Source organism: Sinocyclocheilus rhinocerous, unplaced genomic scaffold, assembly GCF_001515625.1.
Source record: "Sinocyclocheilus rhinocerous isolate Xijiao unplaced genomic scaffold, SAMN03320098_v1.1 scaffold953, whole genome shotgun sequence".
Classification (NCBI taxonomy): domain Eukaryota; kingdom Metazoa; phylum Chordata; class Actinopteri; order Cypriniformes; family Cyprinidae; genus Sinocyclocheilus; species Sinocyclocheilus rhinocerous.
The window spans coordinates 57,274-85,201 of record NW_015643169.1 but is presented as its reverse complement, the minus strand read 5'-3'; the positions used below and the strand labels follow the sequence as shown (position 1 = coordinate 85,201).

At 34.6% G+C, this 27,928-nt stretch overlaps 1 protein-coding gene across 1 annotated transcript in view; it reads right to left on the bottom strand.

Annotated features, from left to right (window-relative positions):
- The window catches only part of LOC107757006 (TBC domain-containing protein kinase-like protein), a 44,401-nt gene that overhangs the window by 10,212 nt on the left and 6,261 nt on the right, over positions 1 to 27,928 (bottom strand). Inside the window, exons 5-23 of the mRNA XM_016574333.1 lie at positions 27,165 to 27,238; positions 26,492 to 26,633; positions 25,257 to 25,317; positions 25,103 to 25,164; positions 24,676 to 24,737; positions 23,460 to 23,608; positions 23,240 to 23,378; positions 22,900 to 22,999; positions 22,457 to 22,506; positions 22,215 to 22,344; positions 21,718 to 21,816; positions 21,306 to 21,368; positions 20,880 to 21,006; positions 19,943 to 19,993; positions 19,764 to 19,847; positions 19,242 to 19,327; positions 15,523 to 15,559; positions 14,069 to 14,230; positions 664 to 839 (exon numbers count right to left, since the gene is read on the bottom strand). Coding sequence (XP_016429819.1) covers positions 664 to 839; positions 14,069 to 14,230; positions 15,523 to 15,559; positions 19,242 to 19,327; positions 19,764 to 19,847; positions 19,943 to 19,993; positions 20,880 to 21,006; positions 21,306 to 21,368; positions 21,718 to 21,816; positions 22,215 to 22,344; positions 22,457 to 22,506; positions 22,900 to 22,999; positions 23,240 to 23,378; positions 23,460 to 23,608; positions 24,676 to 24,737; positions 25,103 to 25,164; positions 25,257 to 25,317; positions 26,492 to 26,633; positions 27,165 to 27,238 — 1,854 coding nt within the window. The remainder of the gene's footprint in view (positions 1 to 663; positions 840 to 14,068; positions 14,231 to 15,522; positions 15,560 to 19,241; positions 19,328 to 19,763; positions 19,848 to 19,942; positions 19,994 to 20,879; positions 21,007 to 21,305; positions 21,369 to 21,717; positions 21,817 to 22,214; positions 22,345 to 22,456; positions 22,507 to 22,899; positions 23,000 to 23,239; positions 23,379 to 23,459; positions 23,609 to 24,675; positions 24,738 to 25,102; positions 25,165 to 25,256; positions 25,318 to 26,491; positions 26,634 to 27,164; positions 27,239 to 27,928) is intronic.

The following is a 27,928-nucleotide window of genomic DNA, read 5'->3' as shown; positions in this document are numbered from 1 at the left end:
TTTCAGACAATAATGAAAATTGGAATCATAATATCTTGATGCACTCATTTGCAAATATTCTATAGATTCATGTTATTTAGATTCACTGTGAACAGGCCTACACATTTGAAATAAAACCTCCCATATTTAAGGTCTTCCGATTTCCCTTGGCACTGGAGTGTTTACTAGCGAGCTAAAGCATGTCATTAGGAAATGAACAGTGGGCGGCTGAAATCATCAGTGGCTAAATTCACCCCTCTCCTGACCGCAAACCTTCATGGATCATTTGATTAGCAGTGGGGTAATTGGTTCCATCCTTCATACTCTCTGACTTTACCTTTCGGCACAAGACAATCTTTAAAAGTCCAAAAGGGCAAAAGGAACTGAGCAAGATGTCGAATGCGATTACTGTAATAATGGTCATTCTGTTGTTTAGGATTTTTACCTTTATATCTACAATAGCAACAACTCTCATGACTGTAATATAAGAGAGGAGAGTTTCTCCTTAACTCTTGTTTGATTCTAAGTTATTTGTTAGCCCTTCTCCACTATAAGGCTCAATTACATTAAATAATCTTCTGAAATGCATTTAGCATCTTAATGCTATGAGCAAACCTTCTTTCTGAGATAACTGAACCTGGAGCAGAGGCACTCAGAGGTCAAAGGTCGATTCAGGACACTTACCAGGTCTGTCTTGGTCAGGTCTTGATATTCTGAAGAGTAATAGGAAGGTGTTTTCCCGAAACTGTTGCTGTCACTGGCAGGTTTGTTTGGCTGGGCATGCTGGCGATAAGTGGCACTTTTAGGAGTCCAACAGAAGAGGTTGATGGATTCCCGGACACAGCGTTCAATGTCGATCTCTGAATGCAAAACAGAAAAAGAAAACTGTCACTACAAAACTACCAGTTAAAGGTTTGGGGTTAAGATTTTTAAAAATGTTTTTGAAAGAAGTCTTTTATGCTTACCAAGGCTTTTATTTAATCAAAAAATGCAGTAAAAACAGTAATATTGTGAAATATTATTACAATTTTAAATAAATGTTTTCTATTTTAATATATGTTAAAATGCACTTTATTCCTGTGATGCAAATGAAGTCATTCCTCCAGTCTTCAGTGTCACATGATCCTTCAGAAATTATTCTAATATGCTGATTTTCTACTCAAGAAACATTTCTTCTTATTATCAATGTTGAAAACAGTTGTGGTGCTTAATATTTTTATGGAAACAGTGATACATTTTTTTCAGGATTCTTTGATTAACAGAACGTTCAGAAGAACAGCATTTATTTGAAACAGAAACTTTTGTAACAATAAAAATGTGTTTACTGTCACTTTTGATCAGCTGAATGCATCTTTGCTGAATAAAAGTATTAATTTCGCCAAACCTACTGACCATAATTTTTTGAACAGTAATGAAACCGTATCTGTAGTGATGCAAAGCACAAATTGTGTTTTAAGATGAAGCAGTGGTTTTTCCAGGGGACCACTATTTTAACATTCAACATTTTTAACGACCCCCATTTTTTGGAGGGGGTGGGGGGAGCTTTTAAGGTGTTAAAAGTGTTTTTAATAAATGTAACAAAAAAATATGTTTTTAATATTTTTTTTAGTTTTATTTAGTTTTTAATAAATGCAACAACAACAGAAACATTTAAATAATGACATTAACAATAATGGCCGGATTTTAAATGAACCAATAAATAAATAAATAAATTAATTAATTAATTAATAAAAATTGGTTGGATGACTACAACATAACATGTTATATAATAACATGCATAACATGTTAAAATTACATTTGATCTGCTCTGTTAATAATTCTAGATACTTTTGCATTGGTTTGAACAAAAAAGGCAGACAGGCTGAATGAAAATGCAAATCCACTCTCTGACAACAGGTGGCGCTAACAGAAACAGAGCCGTTTCCTCAGTAACCTCTGTAAACAAAGCAGCGCTGCGCTTATAAACACCACATTATTAGGCAGTATATGGAGGGAAGATGAATAGAAAATGCCATCAGAGCATTTTCTCTTCGGAAGGCAGTGAAAGGCTTTACAGAGGGAAATTACATTCATATAATTCATTCATACTTTAATTCATATGATTTCCCCCTGTAAAGCCTTTCACTGCCTTCTGCCATATTTTCACACAAAACAAAACCTACATTGAATGCTGCGCCTGCGCGAAACTGCTAACTTTGCTTAATGTTGGACAGAATTTACCGTGAGATTTTCGAATCACAGTAATTAAATACGGCTTTAATGATTACTAAAATATTAAACGTAATATTAACCGTCGGGAATTGTATCGTGATTTGTTGTCAAACTGTAGTTGTAACCCTCAAACTAGAGTGAGCTTAGCGAAGACTACCCTAAATAAAATTATTTTATTATGATAAGCAAGTCTTACGCTATTAAATCTAGTGCTTGCATGAGCAATTTAAATCACAGACTGTCTAACCTAATTAATCCTAATTAACCTGGGAGGACCTTGGACACTCTCTCCAGCTGATCCAAAGACACTGATTCCCTGCCAATGCTTCATTCAGTCACAAACAAACTTAGTGAAGACATCAACACTTCATTCACACTCTCCCAGCAGCAGCTGAAGAGAAGAAGAGGAGATTCAACTGCTTCCTTCAAATGCAAAGCCAGCTCTCTTGAGCCATGCACCTTAAACCGGAGATTAAAGTAACAGGGATTCACATGGATAAAAACAAATCAGCAATCCTTTCCTCGCTATCTCACTCACTTTCTATCCTGTTAGTGAAAAAAGTATCCCTAATGAAGTGGTTTGGCATGATTGGCCTACTGCTTAAAGCCGAGTGTTACAGCTTCATTTTATTAAAGAGGATATGATCTGAAAACTGGATTATAAACACTGGACTTACACTGAGAGGCTGTTATTACTGTCCTCTGAAGTAATAAAGGCAAGAGAGAGAGTGAGAGAGAGAAAGAGAAGCTCTGTTTAAAAAACAAAAAACTAATGTGATATCTATTTAGAAAGCATTAACGGCATTATAGAAATGCATCTTATGTGAAAGTCCCAATATATCACATATATAGTCCCATAATGCACTGCGTTCTGACAAGCAGAATGAAAATAAAATAAAAAATGGTGATTATAAAGAGCTATTTTCTCCCAATAATTATATATATATATATATATATATATATATATATATATTAATAAGAGTTTAATAAGAGTTATATTAATAAGAGTTAATGTGAATAATGGGAGATGGAAATAAATTAAGCGAATAAATTCCTCGGACCGATCTCATTGGACAGCATCTGAAATGTTGTTATGGTCATTCTGAAATGCCTAATCAAAGTCTGACATCAAAGTATATCTGTATAATTGCCTCCCAGAACTGACTTACATGACAGCGTTCCCAAACAATAGAATCCAGCTCCAAAAGCAATGACCGCACAAGTAATTTCTTATATATGAAAATTATTATATTCAGTGGCTTCTCCTACTTTTAGTGATATTTAGTGCCAGTTTATCAGAAAGTGAGGATTTTGTTCTCTTTGACTTTTTAGATGGAAACGAAGCTTTATTCGCAAATGTTTTGCGCATAAGTTAAATTCACAACTTTGGATGGAAACATAGCTAATGTTGAAAATAATTGTTCTGCTTAAAGGGGTCATATGATGCGAAAAATCGACGCGTTTCAAAAAGGCGGGGCATAGAGGAGAAACAATAATGTACAGTATGTGGAAAATAATGTTTTTTTTTAACTTTAAACCGCATAAACACATTTCATTACACCAAATACACAAAATAATGTTCTTTTTAGCAGCATCATATGACCCCTTTAATGTTTTTTTTTGTGGAAACCATGATACTTTTTTGTCAGGATTCTTTAATGAAGATAAAGTTAAAAATGTTACATATACCATGGAATCTCAGTGCTCGTGTTATGTCTGACTCAGTTTGTATATTCTCAGCAAAAAACAATTTCTCAATGTAGAAAATGAATGGGATTTTTACATCTAGAACTTGCATGCAATTGTAAGTCGAGTCTCATGTGCTTTGTGTGAGAACTGCTATTTGTATGGCACACAGAAATTCTGTCTATGTGATGCGTTTCAAATCAGTCACCTATGAGGCTCTTTTCCAGTTAAGATGGCAAGCAAGACTTTGGAACAGAGAGAGGAGGAGGAGAAAGAATGCAAACAGCATGAGAGATGAGGCACCAATCAGTCAGTGCATTAGAAACTGTGACAGACGATCCACCTCTCCTCCAACCATCACCTCCCTGTCCCGCCTTCCGCTGACCCAAATCTACAGGCAGAGATGAGGAACGACAGACGGATCTGGAGTTTCAAGCCACGCGCATATCATAATTACAGAGCCTCGTCACCTTTGCCATAACTCTAATATAACATCCTCCGAATCAAACAGAGCAGCGCATGCACCAGAGGTCCTTGCCATCCCACAAGTGTCTCCCACATTCAATCCATACCGTTCTCGAATCCCAACCCTACACAGTGGCACGGAAGGAATAAGTAAAGACACTCAGTCACATTGCACAGTATTCCCAGTGTAGCCAAGACAAATAACGTAATCGAAAGACAGATTTGGCTATGCATTCCACATCCCATCTTTATAAACACAGCTTTCGTCATAGTATTAGCTGCAGACGTTATTCAGACATCAGATGGCATGAAATATACATGCATGAAGGAGTCATCTGGATTCAGTGGGAAAAGGGGATAAGAACTAAATGACAGACTACTAAATTCTCCTGAAGTCATCTGATACGGTTGGAGGAGTGAAATCAGCCCTATACGGGTATAGAATAGACATTATTATTATGCTTGCAATCATGATAACAGTAGTAGCCATAGGTGCCGATCCCATGGGTGCTCAGGGGCTCGAGCACCCACGGAAAAACACGAGATAGTCGCCGTTCATTTTAACCAATAAGAAATGGATTGCAGCTTGTACGACGTTTTCATAGTTCATCTGAGGCAGTTTTTGGCGTTATTTTAATGGCAAATGTCAAGAGTGCATTATTGTAATACGTGAGGGTGCCAAGGGGTGCACAAATCTCTCGGTTTGCAGCAGGCTTGCTCTCCAATAGCCTAGTGATCATGGCTCTGCGCTCCCTCAGATATTACGTGGTGTGCGCCTGACTCACCTAACGAAATTTCTACCACGAGGCTGTTTAGGAAAACGAAAGATCGATGCATATCTACGTATTTATTCACTGACATTAATAGTCTCAGACCTAATAATACATTTTATTACAGTACATGAATAAAACTGTCACGTTAAAAATTAGTTCTATGTCGATGCACCCGTTTCAATTCGCAAGATACATTTTGTGTAGTAAATTCATCAAACGCACCATCCAACTGAGTGTACTCTAGAAAAAAAACAAAAAAAACAAACACCCAGTATAATTAATTGCTGAGTAATGAGAATGAAATATTTGAAAATATTAAATTTGTTGTGTATGTGTATAACTTAGCCCAGTGACTATGGAAACAGCGGTGTTCGTTGGGTGGGTGGGGGTGGGGGGGTTTGAGGCTATGGCAGTAGCTATGATATTTCGGTGTAAACAATAGTTAGCATGGTAAATTTTTTGAAAGGGTACCTGGTGATTAGCTAAATCCTGTGGTTAAAGTCTTTTATCACACTGAACTGTTCACCAAGGCAGCAATTATTTAATTAAAAACACAGTAAAAACTGTAATATTGTGAAATATTACAATTTAACATAACATAATATTTTCTATTTGAATCTATTTTAAACTGTAATTTATTCCTGTGATCAAAGCTGAATTTTCAGCATCATTACTCCAGTCTTCAAAGTCACATGATCCTTCATAAATCATTCTAATTTTAAAAAAAGTATTTTTAAAAAAAAAAAAAAAAAAATTTTTTTTTTTTTTTTTAAGAAATATTTTGTATCTTTTAAAAAAAAAAAATAGAAATATTACCACTTTTGAACTATTTAATGCATTCTAGTTGAATAAAAGTATTAATATATTTCAAAAATGTATTCACTTTTAAATGGTTGAGGGAATCTTTGTTCCAAAATACACCAAATTTGATTTTTTTTAAAAATATTTTTGAGGGAATTCTGCTATCATTATCTATCATTTCCTACCGATCAGCCACACTCCTTTCTAGACAGCAACACCAGTAAGGCCCTTTAAAAACGTCTATCAGGCGAGCGCTTACACTGAACACCACCCAAAGCTTCATGGCTTCTCTTGACAGAACAGATTAATGTTAGCATGTCCATTCAGAGTCTACAAAATAATGACAAAGTGCAAAGAGAGTGAACCTGGGCCATTTAACACCCATCAGCTCGTGAATACTTCAACAATGAAGATTATCAATCCAGAACATCTTAAATGTCAGTCTGCTCAACACAGAAAGCTATTGCACAACTTATTAATATACTTTTGATATTTTCATCATAACATTTTGAGAATTTGATCTTTTAGAAACATTCATTTTCTATTAAGCTTGAATTGGACTGAAGTGAATAGAAACCACCTAGAACTCCAAAGCTACCACATAGCAATGCAATGGCAAACATTCACAACTGTAGCATTGTGGTAACAGAGAATTGTTTGTGCAATGTTGGCTGGATCTCCAGAAAAATTTAACTCAATGTAGGAACAAGTGCTTCTGATCACTCCACAACACCACAACAAAAGAAGCAATATGATTTGTGAACGAACCATTCGTTTAAGTCAGATCTATTCAAAGAAAATAGACAAAACAGACAAAACTGGTCTGATTGATTCGTTCAAGAAGCGGACTGATTCAGTACTTGGGTTCACCTCACTCAGTGAATCAATGATTCAACAATGAAGATTATCAATCCAGAACATCTTAAATGTCAGTCTGCTCAACACAGAAAGCTATTGCACAACTTATTAATATACTTTTGATATTTTCATCATAACATTTTGAGAATTTGATCTTTTAGAAACATTCATTTTCTATTAAGCTTGAATTGGATTGAAGTGAATAGAAACACCTAGAACTCCAAAGCTACCACATAGCAATGCAATGGCAAACATTCACAACTGTAACATTGTGGTAACAGAGAATTGTTTGTGCAATGTTGGCTGGATCTCCAGAAAAATTTAACTCAATGGAGGAACAAGTGCTTCTGATCACCATTTGTGTGCAGGTTTTGGCAATAGTTAGAAGAACCAAATTATTTAAAGTTTTGCTTTAAACCTACTGATATCAACAGGTTTGAGAGTTAACGTTTAGGTAAAAAATATTTTGCATATAAAAAACTCTTCACTAATACAGTGAAATGTGCGTGTTTTCGAGTCTGAAAGCGTTTGCCTGTAGGAAACCGAGAAGAAGCTGGTAAGCAGCGAGGACAAATATTTTACCTATAAAAGGAGTTTTCTCTCTCAACTCCTAAGACTTTTCATGTGGCTTGCCAGCGAAAAGAACAGGAAAATGAAATCCCTAAATCTCAGCGGTATCGACCTGCACCCCGTTTGGATACACCAGTCTCCTTCCAATGGCTTTTAGAAGTTTAATGCCACTCGCTCCTCTGTGACAAGGAAATAGCCATTTAAAATGAGCGGTTTGGAGACAAACGAAGCGAAACAATCTCAAGATGTGAGATAACGGCCCACATCATGGACGCCTGCCAGGGAGATCCAGTAACAGCAGAGGAAGGCACAGTTGCACGCGAGGCAAATCGAGGCATTTGAGGCATGCATTAGAGGCAGGAGCGCAACTCAACAGCATGTGGTGGAAGAAATGACAGCCGTGACCTTCTCAAACATAAGAGTTTGCGTTTTCATCTGCGTGCGCCAGGAACTGCCGCCCCATGCCGTGTTAATTACACCGCTGTCACAATTACAGACAGAAAAGAGAAGAGATGCCAATCCCTCGAGACCTCCGTTCAACCTACGAAAAAAGCCCCATCATCGGCTTCAAAAGCGAAACTTTCAAAGGCGTTTAATTCTCGGAGAGCTTGTGTGTTTGTGGGTTTTCACAGCATAATGTTACTAGTCAGTAAGCTGACAAAAGTTTTGCTTTGAAACAAATTCCCTGTTTTGTGAATACTGATGCTTTGCATATGCCTAAAAACCCCAGGCAACATTTGCAGACTTCCCCGAGAGAAATAATGTGACATGTTTGTAAATAATTCTCACAAAGTCTTCCTCTGAAGCACAAAATCCCACCTAGACAACTAGCTGAGCCTTGCAAAAGTTCTGTGGCAGGACCATGGTAGAGCCATAGTAGATGATAAAACCACAGTAGCATGGTATCGTGTGATTTTTATAGTTATATGCCATGATATTAGCATGGCACTCCAAGAAACATTACAGAATATTATGAGATTTCCACATTACATCCCAAAAAATCAAAGGTAATGCTATGATATGTCCCAAAACATTGCTACCTATATATCATGATAGCATGCCTTAAAATCATGGTAAAACCAAAGTATTTAATAGCATAGAAAGAATAACACAGATCAATGACGATCACTTTTTCATCTATGAAGTTACATTAAAAATGCAATTAATACAAACTGAAATTATTGGAAAACCTCTTCTATGATGCTTCGGATTTAAAATTCATTTTGATATTTTTTGTGGAGTTTAAAGTAAAGAATATAACGAGGTGGTGTAACACTGACTCTGGAGATCGTGATAAGGTTTTTCAAGTACTGCCAGCAGATTGGCATAATATTTTATTGTCATTTCTTCAGTGGCAGTTTTATTTTAAAATTTTAATATTGGAAAACTTGAAGAAAAAAAAACCCATAAAACAGGAAATTATATTAGAACGAGAACTCTTGTAGACCCTTCATGATTTTCTGTCAGTTTCATTTGTATTATTATTATTTTAAATCAGATAACCTCAAGCAGATGCCATATAAAAATCATGACATTTGCTAAAAAAAAAAAGAATAAATACTTATTTGTGAAAATAATAAAGATGTGTACAATCAAGGAAAATATTGGATACTTTTAATTTTATGGTTACCCCACTTGACATTTTCATACATTCTTTACATTTTTTAAATTAAAAAAAAAATGTTTTTATAAATTTGTTTTAAATTAGCTTTGTAAAAGATTTTCCCTTTTCATATTTTAGTATATCCTAATTTGACTACAGAAAGAACAGAATCATAAACATCAGCATGTTTTAAAAATTGAGACAGTGTTAGCCTGAGGAAGTAATCAAATGTACAAAAATAAAACAAATATGACAAAATATGAGATCGAACAGTATGTACATCACTCCTTTTTCTAAAAAGAAAATATCCAACAGCAACAACTTATGATAGATGATGGCTGTCCGAGCTGATTTAGTCCATTTAAAATGGATTATAAAAAAAAACAAAAAAAACATACCCAGACAGCTTATTCCCCATAATTCATATGAAACATTCTTGAGTGTTAGACTACAGATACTCCTATAGGCCAGTAGATTTACATGATATAACACTGACTAACAGGATTTGACACAGTTGGACAATGTGAAGACAGCACTACTAGTTAATCTGGCTTGAGGAACTGATCAAAGCTCATGGTGCATCCCTCGCGTTCCCTGCTTATGTCAAGTTTTCAGCAATATCTGATAGAAGATCGTCCTGTAAAACCTCTGAAGCTATTTCCAGACTTGCCAGTGACAGATGCTTATTAGCCACTTGTAGTCAGACTTTTGTCAAAGTGTGATTTGTGCTTTGCTTTCAGCTGGATGTTTGTCTCCTGACAGGACGGAGTAAAGGCGTGTCTCACGGGCTTCTGTTGAACATCACTGCCACATCTATTACAGATTTCTCTGTGATTGCTGGTGCAATGGTTTTGCTGATGCTAACGTTGATTTGTTAAAAATTTTGCTTTTCTTTTACAATTTTTTTGGAATCATCCCTACCCCCTGAAATGACAATAAAAGAATTTGGACAGGACTGTCTGTTACAAGTCATTACTTTTGCAATTCCATTTGGTGCTGCACATTTCAGCTTTAAAAGGTGCAATAAGTAGTGTTTATGTTTCATATTCGTCTTTCCAAACCACTAATATGACAGCATTAGTCTCTTTGCGGTCATCACTGCCTAACAAACAGGGTCCTCAGATGTTTAAGTTCATTCATTTGAATGCAAGAATAAGCTGGCCATGTGATCTTGACATGTTGGCCACAGTGAGTAGAATAAAATGTGTATCTTGTGCAGAATAAATTTGATTTGTACACCACTGATATTACTTATTTTATAGTAATATGTACTATTATAGTATTTATTAATATTTTCAGTTCTCATTTTAATTTTAGTTGAAGTTTTGTTATGTGCTTTTGTTGCCTTTTTATTATTTTTTGTAATATTTCTGTTTAGCTTCTATTTAGATTTTCATTTCAGTTTTAAACTTATTTCAGTTAGTTGTGAAGGCAACATTTTTTTAAATGTATTTATTGATTTTTGTTTTTTTCATCTAATATTTACTTTTTATGTTATTTCAACTTTATTTAAATTCCTGAAATCAATTTTTAATATTTTAATAATTTTAGTTTTAGTTAACAAGATGAGTCTTCATCTCATGTGTACATTATTGTAAAAATGTCAAATCTACTATTCATTTTTTTATGTGTAAAGCATGTACAAAGAAAATAACATTGCACCTGTAAAGGACTTTTTGAACCAAAAACTGAAACATAAAGAATCTCTGACACTACTTTAATTGAACACAAGAAAAATACATTTTTTCGAGCTATGACAATGATTTTTCAACATATAACAACATGAATTGGTAACATTTTATTTTATTTTTTTAATTACAGGAGTTAATAACAAGGTTTTTATGTGTGTGTGTGTGTGTGTGTGTGTGTGTCCTACCCCTTTATATATGGTTTTCTATCTTTATTTTCTAAATTGGTAAAGTTGTTTTTGTTTTTAGAATAACAGGAGTTAATAACATAAGTTTTTTTTTGTTTGTTTTTTTGGTGTCCTACCCCTTTATATATGGTTTTGTATCTTTAATGTCTAGAGATTAAAAAATGTATTCAAATGTATTCAGACTAAAGTGGACTAGACATCATCTTAGATGGTAGGAAAAACAGAACGTATGACCAGCATGCATATCTAATACTAATTAAATAGAACAAGAACATTTACATTTAAATTTAAGAATATTTAAATGCTGCATTCCTGCCTTTTTTTATTATTTGTTTTACCTTTTTTCACACACACACACACACACACACACACACACTCACACTCACACTCACACTCACACTCACACTCACACTCACGTCTGGTTTGCTATCCTTGTGGGGACTCTCTATAGGCGTAATACTTTTTCTACTGTACAGACCGTATATTCTATTGCCCTACACCAACCCTACCCCTAAACCTACCCCTTACAGGAAACTTTGTGCATTTTTAGATTTTCAAAAAACTTCATTCTGTGTGATTTATTAGCTTGTTTACCCGTGGGGACCTCAATTTAGGTCCCCACCGTGACACGAGTCCCCATGAGTCTGTGTGTATTCAGGTTTAAGTCCACACCAGAATAGAAAAACAGGTACACACACACACACACACACACACTCACTCACACTCACACACACAAAAAAACAAGCTATTTAAACCCTAACCTTTGTTTACACCAGTGTGTTTTGGCCTGAAATATACGGTGACAAGTTTCAGAAATTCTCCTGCTTTCAACTGCCACAGTAACGTAATATTTTCCACATTATTTTGGGAAGTAATCCCTGCATTGTGACTGAGTGTACACACCATCAGCGTTCCTGCAGTGCTGAATGCTCCCAGCTAATTCCCTCACATTAGACTCAATCATCGTCCATCACTTCAGCCACACCGTGCAGCTCTCTGTTGACAGCAACCTCGAGGGAATAGTGGCAAGCAGATGCCAGAGGAAACACACAGAGCTGTCCCGACCAGAACGCCACTTGTCAGGCCACGGCGGTGCCAGCTGCCTCTCCCAACATACCACACGGAAAGAACGGCATAAGCCGCATAACTTATCCTGAGCTCATCGCAAACAAGTCCCAACTGAGCCCCGGCGTCAGGAAGCTTACAGGGAATAAAGCACTGTTTTTGACAGAGGGGAGGCAAGGTGCGCCAAACCAGACAAGTGTGCATCACTGTGCAGTTTCCAAGTGCGGGTCCACAGCAACTGCAGCAAACTCACCAGTGTATTTATAAGCGTTTTGATAGTATACAGCCGATTTACCCACAATGCACCTGCTCTACATGATTCTAGCATATACTTGCTAGAAATGTGCGGTCACATTTATCGTTGATGCTAAATTTTGTGGGTGAAATCCAGTCATTTCAATAGGAATCCATGTGATTTGTTATGTGCTTTTTTCTGTTTTAATTTTATTAGGTTTTTTTTATTTGGCATCTATGTATATTTTTATTTCAGTTTTAGTCATTCTAGTGTTTCAACGTAGTTATTTCATTTAGTTGGACAGAAAACATTTTTATTTTTGTTTTTCATTTTTATTTCAGCTTTATTTCAATTCCTGAAAACCATGTTTAATAGTTTTAACTTTAACATTTATTTTACTTTTAAGTTTTTCAATAAATAACAAATTAAGTTTAAGTGATAAAGTATTTTTTTCATAAATATTTGTATTACAGTAATAAAAATATTATTAGCACTTTATTCAGTGTTTCTATAGTATACAGTGGATTTACCCACAATGCACCTGCTCTACATAATTCTAGCAAATACTTAATGTGCCGTCACATTTATTGTTGCTATGCAAAACTTTTGTAGGTGAAATCCAGTTATTTCAATAGGAACCCATGTGATCAGTTTTGGTCTTTATTTTTTTATACGTTTTTTTTTTTTTGGTAATATTTCTATTTAGCTTGCTGATACACAGCCCTAATATATATATTAGGGGCGGGACTGGACAAACCTTGCAGGAGCGGAACACACATGTCGTCACTGTTTAAGTTCAGAGGTAAGAAGAGTGCTATCTAGCAGTCCGGTCGGGATATAAACTCAAAACAAAACAACTGCCATGAATTTTGTATACATTTAAAAAAAAAAATATCGATATTGCGTTTTTGAAATTTCAGTTTTTCTTTTTTAATAAATCTGCAAAAATGTCAACAATTCTGTGTTTTTCTGTCAATATGGGGTGCTGTGTGTACATTAATGAGGAAAAAAAATTAACTTAAATGATTTTAGCAAATGGCTGCAATATAACAAAGAGTGAAAAATTTAAGGGGGTCTGAATACTTTCCGTACTCACTGTATATATATATATATTATTTCAGTTTTAGTCATTTTATTACTTTAACTTATTTATTTCAATTAGTTGCCAGGGCTGAGGGCAACATAATTTTTCCATCTAATATTTACGTTTCATTTTATTTCAGCTATATTTTAACTCCCGAAAACAATTTATAACACTTTTATCATTCACAATTATCATTCCTGTGAAATTGTGTAGGAATCCACGTGATTAGGAATTTTGAGAGAATGCGAAAAAGTTTCCCATGCAGATTTCAATCGTATTCAGGATGGTCACACAAATTCGCTGCACTGACCAACAGAAAGCTGCTTGGTCTGAAAGTGACGTCTGTGTGAGCAGTGCTTCATACATAATTACTCTATTGACAACAGACAATGGACCTTTACTCAGTTAAAGGGGTCAAAATTGGATTTTCCAAATAAAATAAGAGCACAATGTACTATGTAGATTTTGAATAAAAGCTCAATGTACTTTGCAGAAATATTAATTCACAATGCAAATTTACTTTCAAAACAAGTAATTTAGAAATTGCAATTAGCATACAACCACCCATGTTTACATATAAATGCTTATTCAATATTCAACAACTTGGCCTGTTGAATACGAGTCTGAACGATACTGGCGCACAAAGGTTAGCTAAACATAACAGACGTCATTTCCATATAGAAACAGAAACAGCTTGTTGGGTCAGAAATTGTCATGAGAAACTAAATCACTGTTTTTACTCAAGAAACCCTGAGTAACATTATAGATGGACTTACTTGAGGTGGAAAAAATAAAATGGTATAAAAGAATAAATAAATGAAAAAAAATGTGTTCTGTGTGCGTGTGCACTGGTGACTCTTACCGGGCAGGTCGGAGAAGAGCAGTATGCACTCGTTGAAGCCATTGGCCAGCAGACGGTCTCTCAGCTGCTGTAGAATAGCTACACCGATGCAGAAGGGGAAAGACGAGTTTCCCAAAAGCAGAGTGTCCCACAGGTGGAAGATCTTGTGCAGGGGGAACACATCTGCAGAGGAAATGGGACAAAAAATGACTATTGTGAGTGTATTTTGCAGCCTCTACACTGTAACAGCTGTGCATTAATATGGTCAACAGGCCTTCTGAATCATAACTGTTGCTATATTGTGTAATGTCTGATTTAGATTTTTCAGATTCCGGAACTGGAAATACCTATGTTTACAAAATAGGCATTTATATAATGTTTTTTTTTTTTTTTTAAGTGATAATAAATAAGTAATTAATAAGTATAATAAGAAATTAATTTGTTGTGCATTTAAAGAAAAATTTACTGTTGTTTATTGTTGTGTGACCATCAAAGGACAACATAGCATCTTGAAATATTAAATTTTTAAATAAATTATACAAGTATAGTCTTATATTATTAATATTATTACTGCTATAATAATAATAATAATTTGTATATTATTACAACAATATCTTTTGCTAATGTAATAATAATAATAATAATAATAATAATATACAAATTATTATTATTATTATTGTGTGTTTTTACCATAAGATGCGGTACATCACAGTATGTATAATTAAACAATGCACAATTAGTCCATCAGTGCTTATTGTTTTGGAAATGCAAAAAGAACAAATCTGACGCATTTATCATCATCAAAGATGTCATCAGAACAATTCAACAAGCCAAATTAATTGCCATAAATTACAACAGTGCAAATCACTAGAATTAAGCCCAGGTTGTATGTCCTTCTATAGTTTTACCAACTGGGGTTTTAGGCACTCCACTTCACGTCGTGCCTAACAACGCCCCTTAGCTGTTATAAATTCACTGTAAACCACGGCTTCACGGGGCTTATTGCTTTTATAAAACGGTTATTCCATATACGTAGTAAGGTTTCACAAAATAAAACAGAGCAAATAAAGTGTAATGATATTAATAAAAACAGTATTCTTCCGCCAAACAATGTAGTTCCTCAGAATCGGTTGTGGTTGCAACAAAGTGGTTGCCGAGCAACACACAAACGTAAACAAAGGTGTATGTTTGTAGTGTAATTTACAACAGCTTCGAACGCGGCTCAACCAATCAGAATCAAGGACCGGAACTATCCGTTTTATAAACACTGTTTTTGCAACCTTAATTTGAAGACGATTTATTCCACAAAGCTGAACAAAAGGAACTAGTCAACTTTAGGAGGAGAAGTGACGGTAACACTTCATAACAAGGTCCTTTTTGGCATTATATATGTAGTGCATTAGGTATAATCCATCCAGAAAATATTTATGAAATTAGCATACGCCCAATCTTGCCAATGAGTCGCTGATACTTACGTGTGAACATTGTCAGGAACCACGGGATCGCATACAGCTGAAAGGAACAGAAAGAAAGAACATTCATTCTTGCCCAAAAGCTATTTTTACATGAGCAACAATGTGATTAATATGAATAAACAGCACGGTCCCTTTTATAGTTTCCAATAAAACACCTCAGCGATTGTTAAATTCATCAGAGGAAACCTGTATTTGTAATTCAGGCCTTTGCTTCACAGCCCTCTGTGAAACGAGAGGACATGTGTGGGAGTGTAACAGCCAACATCCCCGCATCTCTGCCGTCTCCCTCCAACACCTGTTCCAACACTGCCTCTTTTCCCATGGTTCTTCTCGGTTTGCGGTCGGGTTGGATGTATAATCCATTTCAGCAGTTGATTGGTGGCTCAGCCTCAGAGGGGTTTAGGGAGAAATGAGAGGACGAGCTTCGGTCAAGCCAAATCAGCTCCCTGCTGGGAAGAGCTCCATCTCTGACTGAGAGAGACCGACCGCTGCTAAACATGACAGCACGGCCCCGGAGGAGTCGAATTAAGAGGCAACAAGGAGCTGTGCACCATGGGACGAGGTCCAATGACATCCTGACACCTAATATAGATGGTGCCAGAAACAATATAAACGTTCAAAAGTGTTCGGGTCGGTTTAAAGTAGTCAAATTTTTAAGTAACTTTTTTATTTTAATATATTTTAAAAAGCATTTTATTTCTGTGATGCAAAGCTGAATTTTTTTCAGCATCATTACTCCAGTCTTCAGTGTCGCATGATCCTTCAGAAATCAGTTTAATATGCTGATTTAGGGCTCAAGAAACATTTTATTATTAATTATCAGTGTTGAAAACAGTTGTGCTGCTTAATATTTCTGTGGAACCGTGATAGTTTTTTCTTTACTGAATAGAAAAGTTCAAAAGAACAGCATTCATTTGAAAACTTTTGTAGCATTATAAATGTTTTATTGCCACTTTTATTCATTTTAACGCATCCTTGCCGAATGAAAGTATTAATTTATTTTTTTAAATAATCTTACTGACTGCAAACTGCCATCAGTGTCTTTCTAAAGAATGTTGCCCTTGATTCATAAAACATTCCCGAAATTTTGGAAACTTTCCAGGATTTTGGGGGGAATATTCCAGGGATTTTGGGAAAGTTTTCGGAAATTTACAGGAAATTTTCCACCCCTTTGCAACCCTAATTGCATCACAACAAATATTACCCGATTAGGTCCGAAATTACACGTTTGCCATTTTGTCCAAGCAATTCAATGAATGCTTCGAAAGGAAGAAAATCTAAATAAAAGCAGTTACTTTTGACACAAAACTGGCCTATCCAACATGATCAGAATACCAACATGAAGCAGGACCCAAAACTAGGTCACTTTGCTGTGAATTTCAGGCCTTATGCTGCCAAATATAATAGCACTCATGCAGACTTTACTGAGCTGAGCCAAATCCTCGACTAACATCCACCAAGATGTATTCATGCCTCAAAGACAGTTTGATAATAACAAGATAAGTCAAGTCAAGATCAAATATTATCCCAACTACAGTGAAAATTAAAATAACAACAACTGTGGGAACAAACGGCCATCAAGCAAACAGTGCAAAAGCATCTGGTGATGGACAAAAAGAATCTAGATTTCCTGAAGAAAATGTGAACTGATTAAAAAATTTTGGGTGGTTGCTATGGCATGACCAGATGGTTGCTAGGGTATTCTGGGTGGCTGTTTTCTGGTTCATGTTAACAAGGTCCATCTTGTTTCAGTGAAAAGCATAATGCTTCTAACGCAGCCCCTTTAAAAGAGTACAAGGTGACTTTGGGATTGTGCTGACAAGAAAACAAACACTTCCAGATCAAATGCATTGGGAATCATGGCAGGGTTAAGCGTATATAATGGTCTGCTCAGAGACTCCAGTTCAGCAGTGGTTACATCCTCTCATGACTCTGAACCATAACAGCTGCTGTGCAGCGGCTGAACTGAACACCGGTTCACTCCTCTTGCATCAAAGACCAATTCGGTGTTGATTCCCACAACTCATCATTTATTTGGACCCTCAATCACAGAGCTGTGGGTGGATTTGTCTGTGGAGGTCACCTATCCATCAGTGTAGAGAGACATCATCTTGGCATTTTAAAAAATAAAGAGGGAGCGTTTGTGAATCCCAGAATGTTCCGGTGTGTGTGTACTTGAGGAAAACTTGGCCAGCGATCAAATCTCAGGGTCAGCCGTGTGTGTGAGCACCTTATCAATGACACAAGCCCCGGCAGATCTGATGTGTGACAGGATGTGAATGCATAGATGGACAGATGAAAAAAAAAATACAACTAAAGTGAAACCAGAAAAAAAAGTAAAAACCTAAACAAATCTAATTATTAAATGTAATAATTTATTACTGATATAAATATTAATCATTACAGACAATGTCTGTTAATATTAAACTTAGGGTTTCTGCAAGTTTTATGAAGGTAAATTTAAGACTTTTTAAAGACCTTTTTAAGACCAATCACAGATCATTTAAGGAATAAATTAAAGAGAAAACAACATGTCAATATGTTCTCTAAATATAAATGTCTAAAGTTGAAAACACAGTGAGTTGTAATGGCAGCACTGGCAACTGATCTCCATTACCTTTTACTTCATTTTACGCACAAACACACACAAAAATTGCTTGACCAGAATATGAAAATGACCTTTACTGTTCCTTATCTCACTGCAAAAAAGTGATGTTTTTCTTTAGTATAAGATTCTTAAATCAAGATAAATGCGAAATGACATAAGAAGTGGATCAAAATGAATTGAACTCATGAGAAAAAAGGACAAATATCTACCAATATGCTGAGATAATGCAACTTAATTCAAAGGGAAAACAAGTTTTCATACCCCAGATATATGTTCTTGTTTTAAGTATAAGCTCACTTAATTTTGTTCAGTTTCTCAAGACTTCATATCTTCATTCAGCATCTCATGTAAATATCCTGATTTAAGGATGTTTAGATATTGTATTAGAAATCAAGACAAAAATACTAACAAAGATATATATATATATATTTTTTTTTTTTGCAGTGCATGCAACATTTAATGCCATGACTTTATGATTTTAAGACTTTGTTCTCTGATTTAAGACATTTTAAAGCCTTAATTTGTGAAAGGCCAAATTAAGACTTTTTAAGACCATTTTAAGACCCACAGAAATTATCAAATTTTATTATTATAAAATAGTAATAATTTAAGTTAAAAAAAAAATTATAATAAAATATTATTATTACTATTATAACAATAATTATAATAAAAATAATAATTACAATATCATTTTTTAAATTTAATTTACATATATTTGTATAAAACACACACACACACACACACACATATATATATATATATAAACAAAAGCTCATATGTAGTATTGCGTATTTGAACAAATTTCTAACCTCTTCAATACAACAAGAAGTTAATACTGAGTAACACATTGCTCAATTACATTTTAGACACGATATTACTCTAATCTAATATTAAATACGTGTGTTGATATTACAATATTACAAAATCTGTTCCTATTTTGTTCTGCCAATGGAAACACTTGTAGGAGTAAACTAGCATATATATGACTCTCAAAGCTAACAGGAATGGCCTAAAAGCCACAAAAATAAAATATTGATGTAACAAAGTAAACAATGTCAATATGGTTCGATTTTGATGTGATTTCATGTGTTTTTGAAATATTTACACTTACATCAGGTATGAATCCAATCTCGTTCAGGTGGTTGCTCAGCTCGGGGTCGTGGAACGCAATCATCTGAGAGAAGACGGTCAGATATTCTGGAGAAGTGAAGAATAAGAACATTCAGGCGTTTGTACTTGGGCCAAAAACACTTTTGACACGTTATAGCCATGGCAGGACCAACACTTCGCTCAAAGCTCAGTCAGACAGCAAAACAAAGCAATTCTGCTCCTGGAGTGCTGACAGCAGAGCTAGCAAACTCAACAACAAACATGCCCAAATGTCAGGCTACAGAAATCCTTTAAGTGTTTATTGCTGTAATCACTGTAGTGTAACAGCCATAATCACTTAAAATATTTTTAAGAAACAGCTGTAACAACAGCAAGCACGTGCAAACTGCCACATGCAAATCAGGCATGTTGTAAATTGATCAAATCTGGGTACTTTTTTTTTTTAGCCTGCACTGAAAATTGCATATTCTCAATCCAGTGCAGTAGTTATATACCTTATGGTGGAACAAAAAGATCACCTTACCTTGTATGACATGCGAGTTGTCCTTCAGGAAGAAATTGTACAGATATTTGGGGATGAAGGCCGACATGCATGCATATGCAAGAGCTGAGAGGAAAAATAATAACAAGACTGAGTTCAGCTAGAGGCACTAATATCAGGAAGAATGTCAAAAAAAAAAAAAATTTGGACAGAAACCTTACCTTCGTTGTTGAAATTTAGATAGAGGAAAGGTGCGCAAAGCGAATCCAAGCCTACAGCAAAAACATCAAATGAGCACATACACAGGACAATCGCATAAGACCTGTCAAGAACACGTCATATTTCACCCTAAAATAAAAAAAGATTTTTGCATTGTAACATTATTTGTATCACAAGAAAGAAAAAACTGAAACAAAAGGAGAGAAAGAAAGAAACGATTTAAATTCTATTTATACATTATGATAATATTTGTTGTATTGCATCTAATGATAGCTATGAAAATCAACACTGTATTACAGTAATGAAAATTATTATTCAGAATAAAGGGAATTGCAAAAAAAAAAAAAATGGGAGAAAATGAGTTTGATTCAGAAAAAAAATCATCTGAAAATAGAACAAATTTACTTTAAGTCAAATGAGATGAGTTATTATTTAAACTGTAAAATATTTGTATACCATGGTAGCTGCATTAAATAATACATTTATTTATTTAATAATCTATTGTTAATGTTTTTAAATAATCTGTTGTTAAATCAGCATAAATGACTGTACTACAGTAATGAGAATATTATGAGAATCAAAACGGAGAACAATTACATACCATTAGAATTAGAAGTCTGGTAGAAAATGTGCTTAATTGTACTAATAAATGCCATAATGAAAAACACCTTAATGGTCCTGAAAATAACCTTCATTTTATTTATGAAAAACATCATTTCTTAATATTTTAGGGTGAAATATGGCCCAGATGTATTGTTGACAGGTTTTGTGAGACTCACCCACACAGACATTAATAAATCACATCAGCGACCGCATTTGATTTGATCAGTTATCTTTATGAAATAGTGAGTGCACTAAAGTAACACTGAGTCTCTGGCGCCATCTAGTGGCAGAAAGAGAAACCGTGCACACAACCCCACCCAAGCATTGCTCCATCACCTTGCCAGTACACCAGATCAGGATGAGACACCACCCAGGCCTTGAGCACCCGCCGAAACTTGATGTGACCCTGAGGTGACGACAGCAGCTCATCGTACTGGTGACAGCGAGGGATGTCAACTTCAATCTGCATGATAAATGACAACGAAGGCTGAACGAACCTCTAAAGCTTCTAATGCATAAAATCTGCAGCCTTAAATTAACTCAGACGAGTGGCGAGGTGGGCGAGGAGGTCTCCGTCAGCGCTGTTTGCTCTGGGATCATTTGAAATATTTATCAGTGGACAGGCAAATCTTAACAAGGCTTGAAGGTGAAGACAGGCACTTCACAAACAAAGTGAATTATTCAACAGGCTGATTAATTATTCAGCTTTTCAATAACCTCAATCAGTGTGAAGACTATTAAACACATGGAAAAGAATCTCACCTGTCTATCAGTGGGGATAGGCGTGTCCTTATCGATGCCGTCATATTTTGATCGGATATCCCCCTGTGGGAGTATATTAAGTGATTTGAATCTGGGAATAAAAATAGGTGTGGTGCACTAAAAGGCACATTTAATATTAGAATGAAATAACTGCATTGCTTTAAAGTGAAATGTGCATTGAATTTATGTCCAAATTTGATTGACTGCACACGTCACGCAAACGCAGGAATCAATAGTCCAACATTAATGACCAAAAAACGCCAGGCATGCTTTTTAGTTGGAAAATGCGTAGACGTTTTGATTTGACTCTATAGAAAATCAGCCCACAGTTCCCTATTAAAAAGGCCATAAAATGTCTATGGCTGAACAATTACAATATATTCCTTGGCGTAAATGCCGTATTTATGTATACCTCAACTCCTAATAAAGCTGCCCAGGCCAGACCCCTCAGAAGAGGAGGAATATCAACCCTCGCCTCCTTCCAGACCTGGTTCTTCTTGTAGGGATACGCCTAAAAATGAATGAAAAACACATTGATGGAATTATTTACAGTAATAGCAGTGTTTTAAAACTCATTTTATGAGCTGATGAAGTCTGTTAAAGTGATACACTATGAATTATTACTCAACATCAAGGGTTCTGCAATCACCATCAACAAAAAAAAGGACCGATAAATCAATATTAATGACAAGTCTTTTTGAAAATGGCAATGACCCAAATTCTAAAACTAACCTCAAAAACAACTTTTGGCATTTTTAGACAAAACTCAGCACATAATTTTGACTCTTTATGAACCATTTTTTACTGTGGGTGGACATCCATCATGAGGTGATTTCATCAGCTTTTCAGATGTGGTCATTTTCAGAAACTGTGTGTGTGTGTGTGTGTGTGTGTGTGTGTGTAAAGGACCTTGAGCAGTCTGTCGAAGAGGACAATGCGGGTGAGCTGGTACTCGGTGTCTCTCTCCCGGATAATGAGGGGCAGTGTGACGGTGGCAGACAGTTCATTACTGCTGTTAGACTGAGGCAGGCTGGACTGCCTGCGGGACACACGGGACATTTCCATAGCATCAGACAGACACTGACTGCCGCCAAACACACCAGAATACTGAACACAAAATGAGACTTAATGAATAAGAGATGACTTCTTACTCATCTTCTAATAACGGATAATACGTCTCTCCTGTAACATCCTTCAGCCTCTGGAATGAGAGATTAGCAGTGTTTTAGTATGTCGACTCACATGCCCAATATTGTCCAGATTTAGCTTTAAAACTTTTTTAAAAATAACCTTTTGTGATAAATATGTAGATAATGCAAATTTTAAAAAAAATTAAATGTCAAATTTTTATGCATCTTTTTAAACAATTCAAAATAAACTTAAATCTTAATTATACATCTAAATATTGAAGATAATTGTAAATGTACAATAAAAAGTGTAAATATTATCTACAATATAATATAACTGATCAAACAAACTTTTCCTAAAAAGATAGATATAATGTATATATGCACTGATTTATTTTTGTACTGTTTTTTTTTAATTACATTTTTACTATTATACATTTATGGCCTATATGAGCAAACACTCTTACATTTTTTAGCTGATTAAGAGAAAGAGTCACAGTTGTGTCATCAAGGAGGAAGCTTCTGTCGCGGCCTTGACCAAAAGACTCGCCATCCTCCAAAATGAACCTGGACAGCAAACACATTTGACAATGGCAATAAACTACATGAATGCAAACAGCTATTTAAAACAGATGTGACCAAAAGACTCGCCATCCTCCAAAATGAACCTGGACAGCAAACACATTTGACAATGGCTACATGAATGCAAACAGCTATTTAAAACAGATAACTGATTCTGCACATCGAAACAATCGTTAAGCTGATTCTAAAGCTGGCAATCTGTGGGGATCAGAGATGTGTGAGCACCTGGGAAGGGTGCAGATGGGAGGTTTGGACTGGATAATCTCTTGATTGGTCAGCTCTTTCTCCAGGTCTCCTCCTGCCAGACACCACAGGTGATACACCTCATCTATGGCTCTCTCTGCCAGGTAGTTCTCTCCATCATCTGCACAACACAGCGGCACAGTCATTAACAGGATTTTTAGAATTAGCTTTTTTCTATAGTGTGAGATCTGGGCACCCGAACCTTTACAGAGTTCACTGATGTCCTCAGGAAGCTGTAAATGAGCACAGCGCGGGGCCGCGGCAAACAGACGCACAGGGCTCTGGTAGGGGGTGTACTGACAGGAGATGCTCTCAAACACAGAGTCTCCTAGAAGCTCGGCTGGGGTGGGTCTGAAAGACGAGAACAATTAGTGAAGACACTGATAATTATTATTAATTAAGCATGTTTGGTCCTCTCTGTTTACTCACATACTGTATGTATTAATAATTATTATAAGCATTAATATTAATTAGTAAGTCATTTCCAATAATGTGATTTTCAATGTGTTCAATTTGACCAAAGCAAACAACTAGGGCTTTCATCCTAAAAAAACTTTCACAATAGATCTGTGCGGAAATGGTCATTTATTAAAACGTTCTAGAAATAAATTAATTAGTTCAGTTAACTAAAACTAACAGTAAAACATAAAAAGTTGTTACTTGAAATAAAATATACGTGAACTGAAATAAAATAAAATGTTTACTCGCATACTGTATGTATTAACTATCAGTAGTATTAATATTAATAAGTAAATCAATTCCAATAATGTGATAATTCAATTAGACGAAAAGCAAACTTATTTTAAATAAAATAAATGTTAACTGAAATAAAATAAATATAAACTAAAACTGAACTAAAACTAAAACTCAAATAAAACCAAATTAAACCTAAATAGTAACAATAAAAAAACAGAAAAAACACTAAATTAATAAAAAATCTGACAAAAAAATTACTAAATTAACAAAAAAAAAAGAATAACATATATATAGTAAATATACAGTATATATAAAACAAAAATTGCTAATATGAAATGAAACTGAACTGAAAATATAAAAATAAAAACCGATTCAAATTATTAATAAAAACTATAATACTATCTCTCGATATATACCTATAATACTATAAGAAAAATACAAATATTGAGATGCAATATATTGAATATCAATCCAAGGATGAAAAATATCAATTTTATAACTATATCACCCATTCCCACAAAGAATTTAAATAATACAATTATTGGTAAAATAATTGGTCATGTATAATTGCTGCATTTGTTGTAAAATTATGCATTTCACGGCATAATGACAATGTCAAATTGTCCCTTCTGACCGCATGAAAAGCTTTGGCAGAGGAGAGAGAGTTTCATAAGAGTTTCTTTCTATGAAGAAATGATAAAGGGCTAAATACTGTAGGTAACCTTTTTGAAGGGAGAAACGTCAGGCATTTCCTCAATAAAGCCTGCACATTTTCAGGCAGCTCCTGGGAAAAAGACGGAGACAAGAATATTAGTAAAGCATCAAACGCAGATAAATCAGCACTATCTGTCATTCATGCTATAAACCCCACTGAAAAGCGTTCAGTTTTAAAACGTTAGTCGTACGACCAGTGAGAGTTCAGTGTCAAGCTAAGAAGAGTTCATCTGAGAGGTTTCAAAGTAAACCTTTTAAAGTCAAATTCCTTTGAGATGAAACCACTGAGATAAAGCACTTCCTACCATGACACTGATTGTGTATTTTTCTGTCCGGCAGTAAAAGGTTTACAAAAAAGAAAACATAATCAAATATCTTTGCAAGGAATGTAAAGTACAAAGATGAAAGTCTATCCATTAAGAAGAGCAAACTTACCTTAATTGTATCTAAGCACCCGTGTTCCTCGGCAAGAACAGTGATTATGTCGTCCATGCATCCTGTAGAGACAATAAGGTATTGCAATGGTGAAAGGTATTACAACAGAAAACAGACATAGACATGTGATGTGAATACATAAACACAAACTTGCCTAAGGTGATGATGAACTTCATTCTCTCACTAATATCAATGTTCTGTAGAATCTGCCTTCCCTATTGGACAACACAAGTCACATGACATCAAATAGTAAATGGTAGAATCACTGTGGTCACAGTTAAAAAGCATATTTTTGCAGTATGCACATTTTCTAAGCCCTACTACATTTGCCAAAAGTGCAGTATACAACAGAGCATATTAAATGCAATGCTGTATCCCGATTTGACCTTGGATTCCTCTTTTTAAAGAGACTAGGCTTTCTCAAGCCAACATTAAAGTTTGTTTACACATTTCTTACTATCTAGTTAGCATTTCTTCTGGCCTAGGACGGTTATCATCAGTTACTAAAACTAAAACTATTAAAACATTTGTGTTAATTGAAATGAAGTTGAAATAAAATGATTAACGTATTAGATTAAAAATAAGAAATAAAAAATTAAATCTAATAAAAATATTAGATTAATATGAATTAATATTAGATAAATCTAAACACATTTCCAATGTTATAAGTGTTAATTCACATTTTTCATTACAAATTTTTGTTTAGTTTAAATTTAAAATAACTGTTTCTAAAATATCTAAAATAACTTAAACAGTAATAATTAAAAAAAAAACTAAAAATACATACAATTAATAACTAAAATTAAAACAAATATTTAAAGTATAAAAATAAATCTAATTCAAAATGTTAATAAAAACTGACCTGGAAAATTGAATTAAAAATTAATGGGGGAAAAAAGCAATTTGATTATTAATTATTTATAATTATTATAACTTGCATATGACAAATAAAAATCTTGAATCTTGAAAGTCATGTTATTTATTGAATGTTTATAATTAGACTGAGTATACTATTTCTGAAATAATTTTTAAAAATCATTCAGTATGCAGTGCTTTTCGAGCTACAAAAGGTTTCAGTGTATTTCAAGCAAATTAGTCTTTTTTTAAATCCCCTTTCATGACATTTTGCAATCAACAACATTTACAACCACTGGATTATTTGGGGAGAAAATGAATTTATAAACTTTACTGTCTTTGTTTGATAATTATGCATAAAATGTAACCTGTAAGTAAAACCTTACGGACATGTTTTTGTTAAAACATATATAATATATGTACAGTAACACCATAAATTATTCATACAGTATCTTGGAAAAAAGCAACGATTTGCATTGTAAAATTCAGCTTAGTCCTTGTTAAGCAGAATCTATGAAAACTCTGAGAGCGTACCACACAGAGTTCAAACAGAAGCACCCCGAGAGACCAAACGTCTGTTTTGGGCCCCGAAGGAAGCGGGGCCTCAATGATCGAGGGGTTGCTGGAATAGAAACAGCCTTGAGCAATAACCTCTGGAGGCAGGTAAGATGGATACCTACGGAAACACAGAGGAACAGAAGACACGGGTGTTGGAAAGGTCTTGCAGAGTGCAGATGTGGTCCTTGTGATGACAGATAACAAAAGGCGTGTCCCACAAAACCCAAATAACAACCGGATATTATAAGACAGGCCTTCTGAGAACATGAGGGCTCCTAGTTGTGCCACTCAATCATTTATGATTCCACATAAGGAAGCCGCTTTGATATCCAGGATCTGCTTTTGATCAAAACAAAGATGGGCCACAATGATGCACATCTAATGTTAGTTCATCTTTCTTTATTACGAGAGCACAGCGTGACCCATTGATCTTTTTTTCCATGAAAGGCTGATGCTTCGGTTCGGGGCCACGATGCACCTTAAAGAGACGGCGCACAAGATTTAAAGCTCGCCCTGACTTTCTGCTCTTCTATAATGATGCCGAGATGTTATCTGTACCCTTATATAGAGTCCAAAGCAAGTGAGTTTCATTCTGAGGAATATGTTAGATCAGGAAACAAATGGAAAACATTATAGCTGAATGACGTACCCAATAGGAAAGTCAACATCTGCTCCGTGGTCGGTCATATGATACAGGCCGAATTTGGCCAGCTTCACTTTACCCTGTTGATTTGTTAAAGAACATTTTATTCCAACAGTGAGCTGAAAGCACATCACAGTACTAAATCAATTCTCATATCATTCTGACAATTTTATTGTGTTTATTGTTTTAAATAAACCCAACAAATGTTAACAGTGACATACAGTTTGTCAGAATTATCAGTTTATTTAGTATAAAGCTCTTATATTAAAGCTATGAGTTTTATTATTAAATGTTTGAGCAACAATAATTACAGGTTTAGAATAAAAGAAAAGAAAATTCAATTCAATTCAATTCAATTCAATTCAATAAAATAAAATAAAATAAAATAAAATAAAATAAAATAAAATAAAATAAAATAAAATAAAATAAAATAAAATAAAATAAAATAAAATAAAATAAAATAAAATAAAATAAAATAAAATAAAATAAAATAAAATAAAATAAAATAAAATAAAATAAAATAAAATAAAATAAAATAAAATAAAATAAAATGGAAATGGGAAGTGCATATTTTAGTTAAAACACCTAAATGAAATTAAATTAAATAAAACAAAATAAAATAAAATAAAATAAAAAAGCACCAAAATGAAATCATTTAAAACAAAACAAAACAAAAAATAAAATAAAATAAAATAAAATAAAAACTTCTGGTTATGAAAGGGGAGGAAATGGGAAGTGCATATTTTAGTTAAAACACCTAAATGAAATTA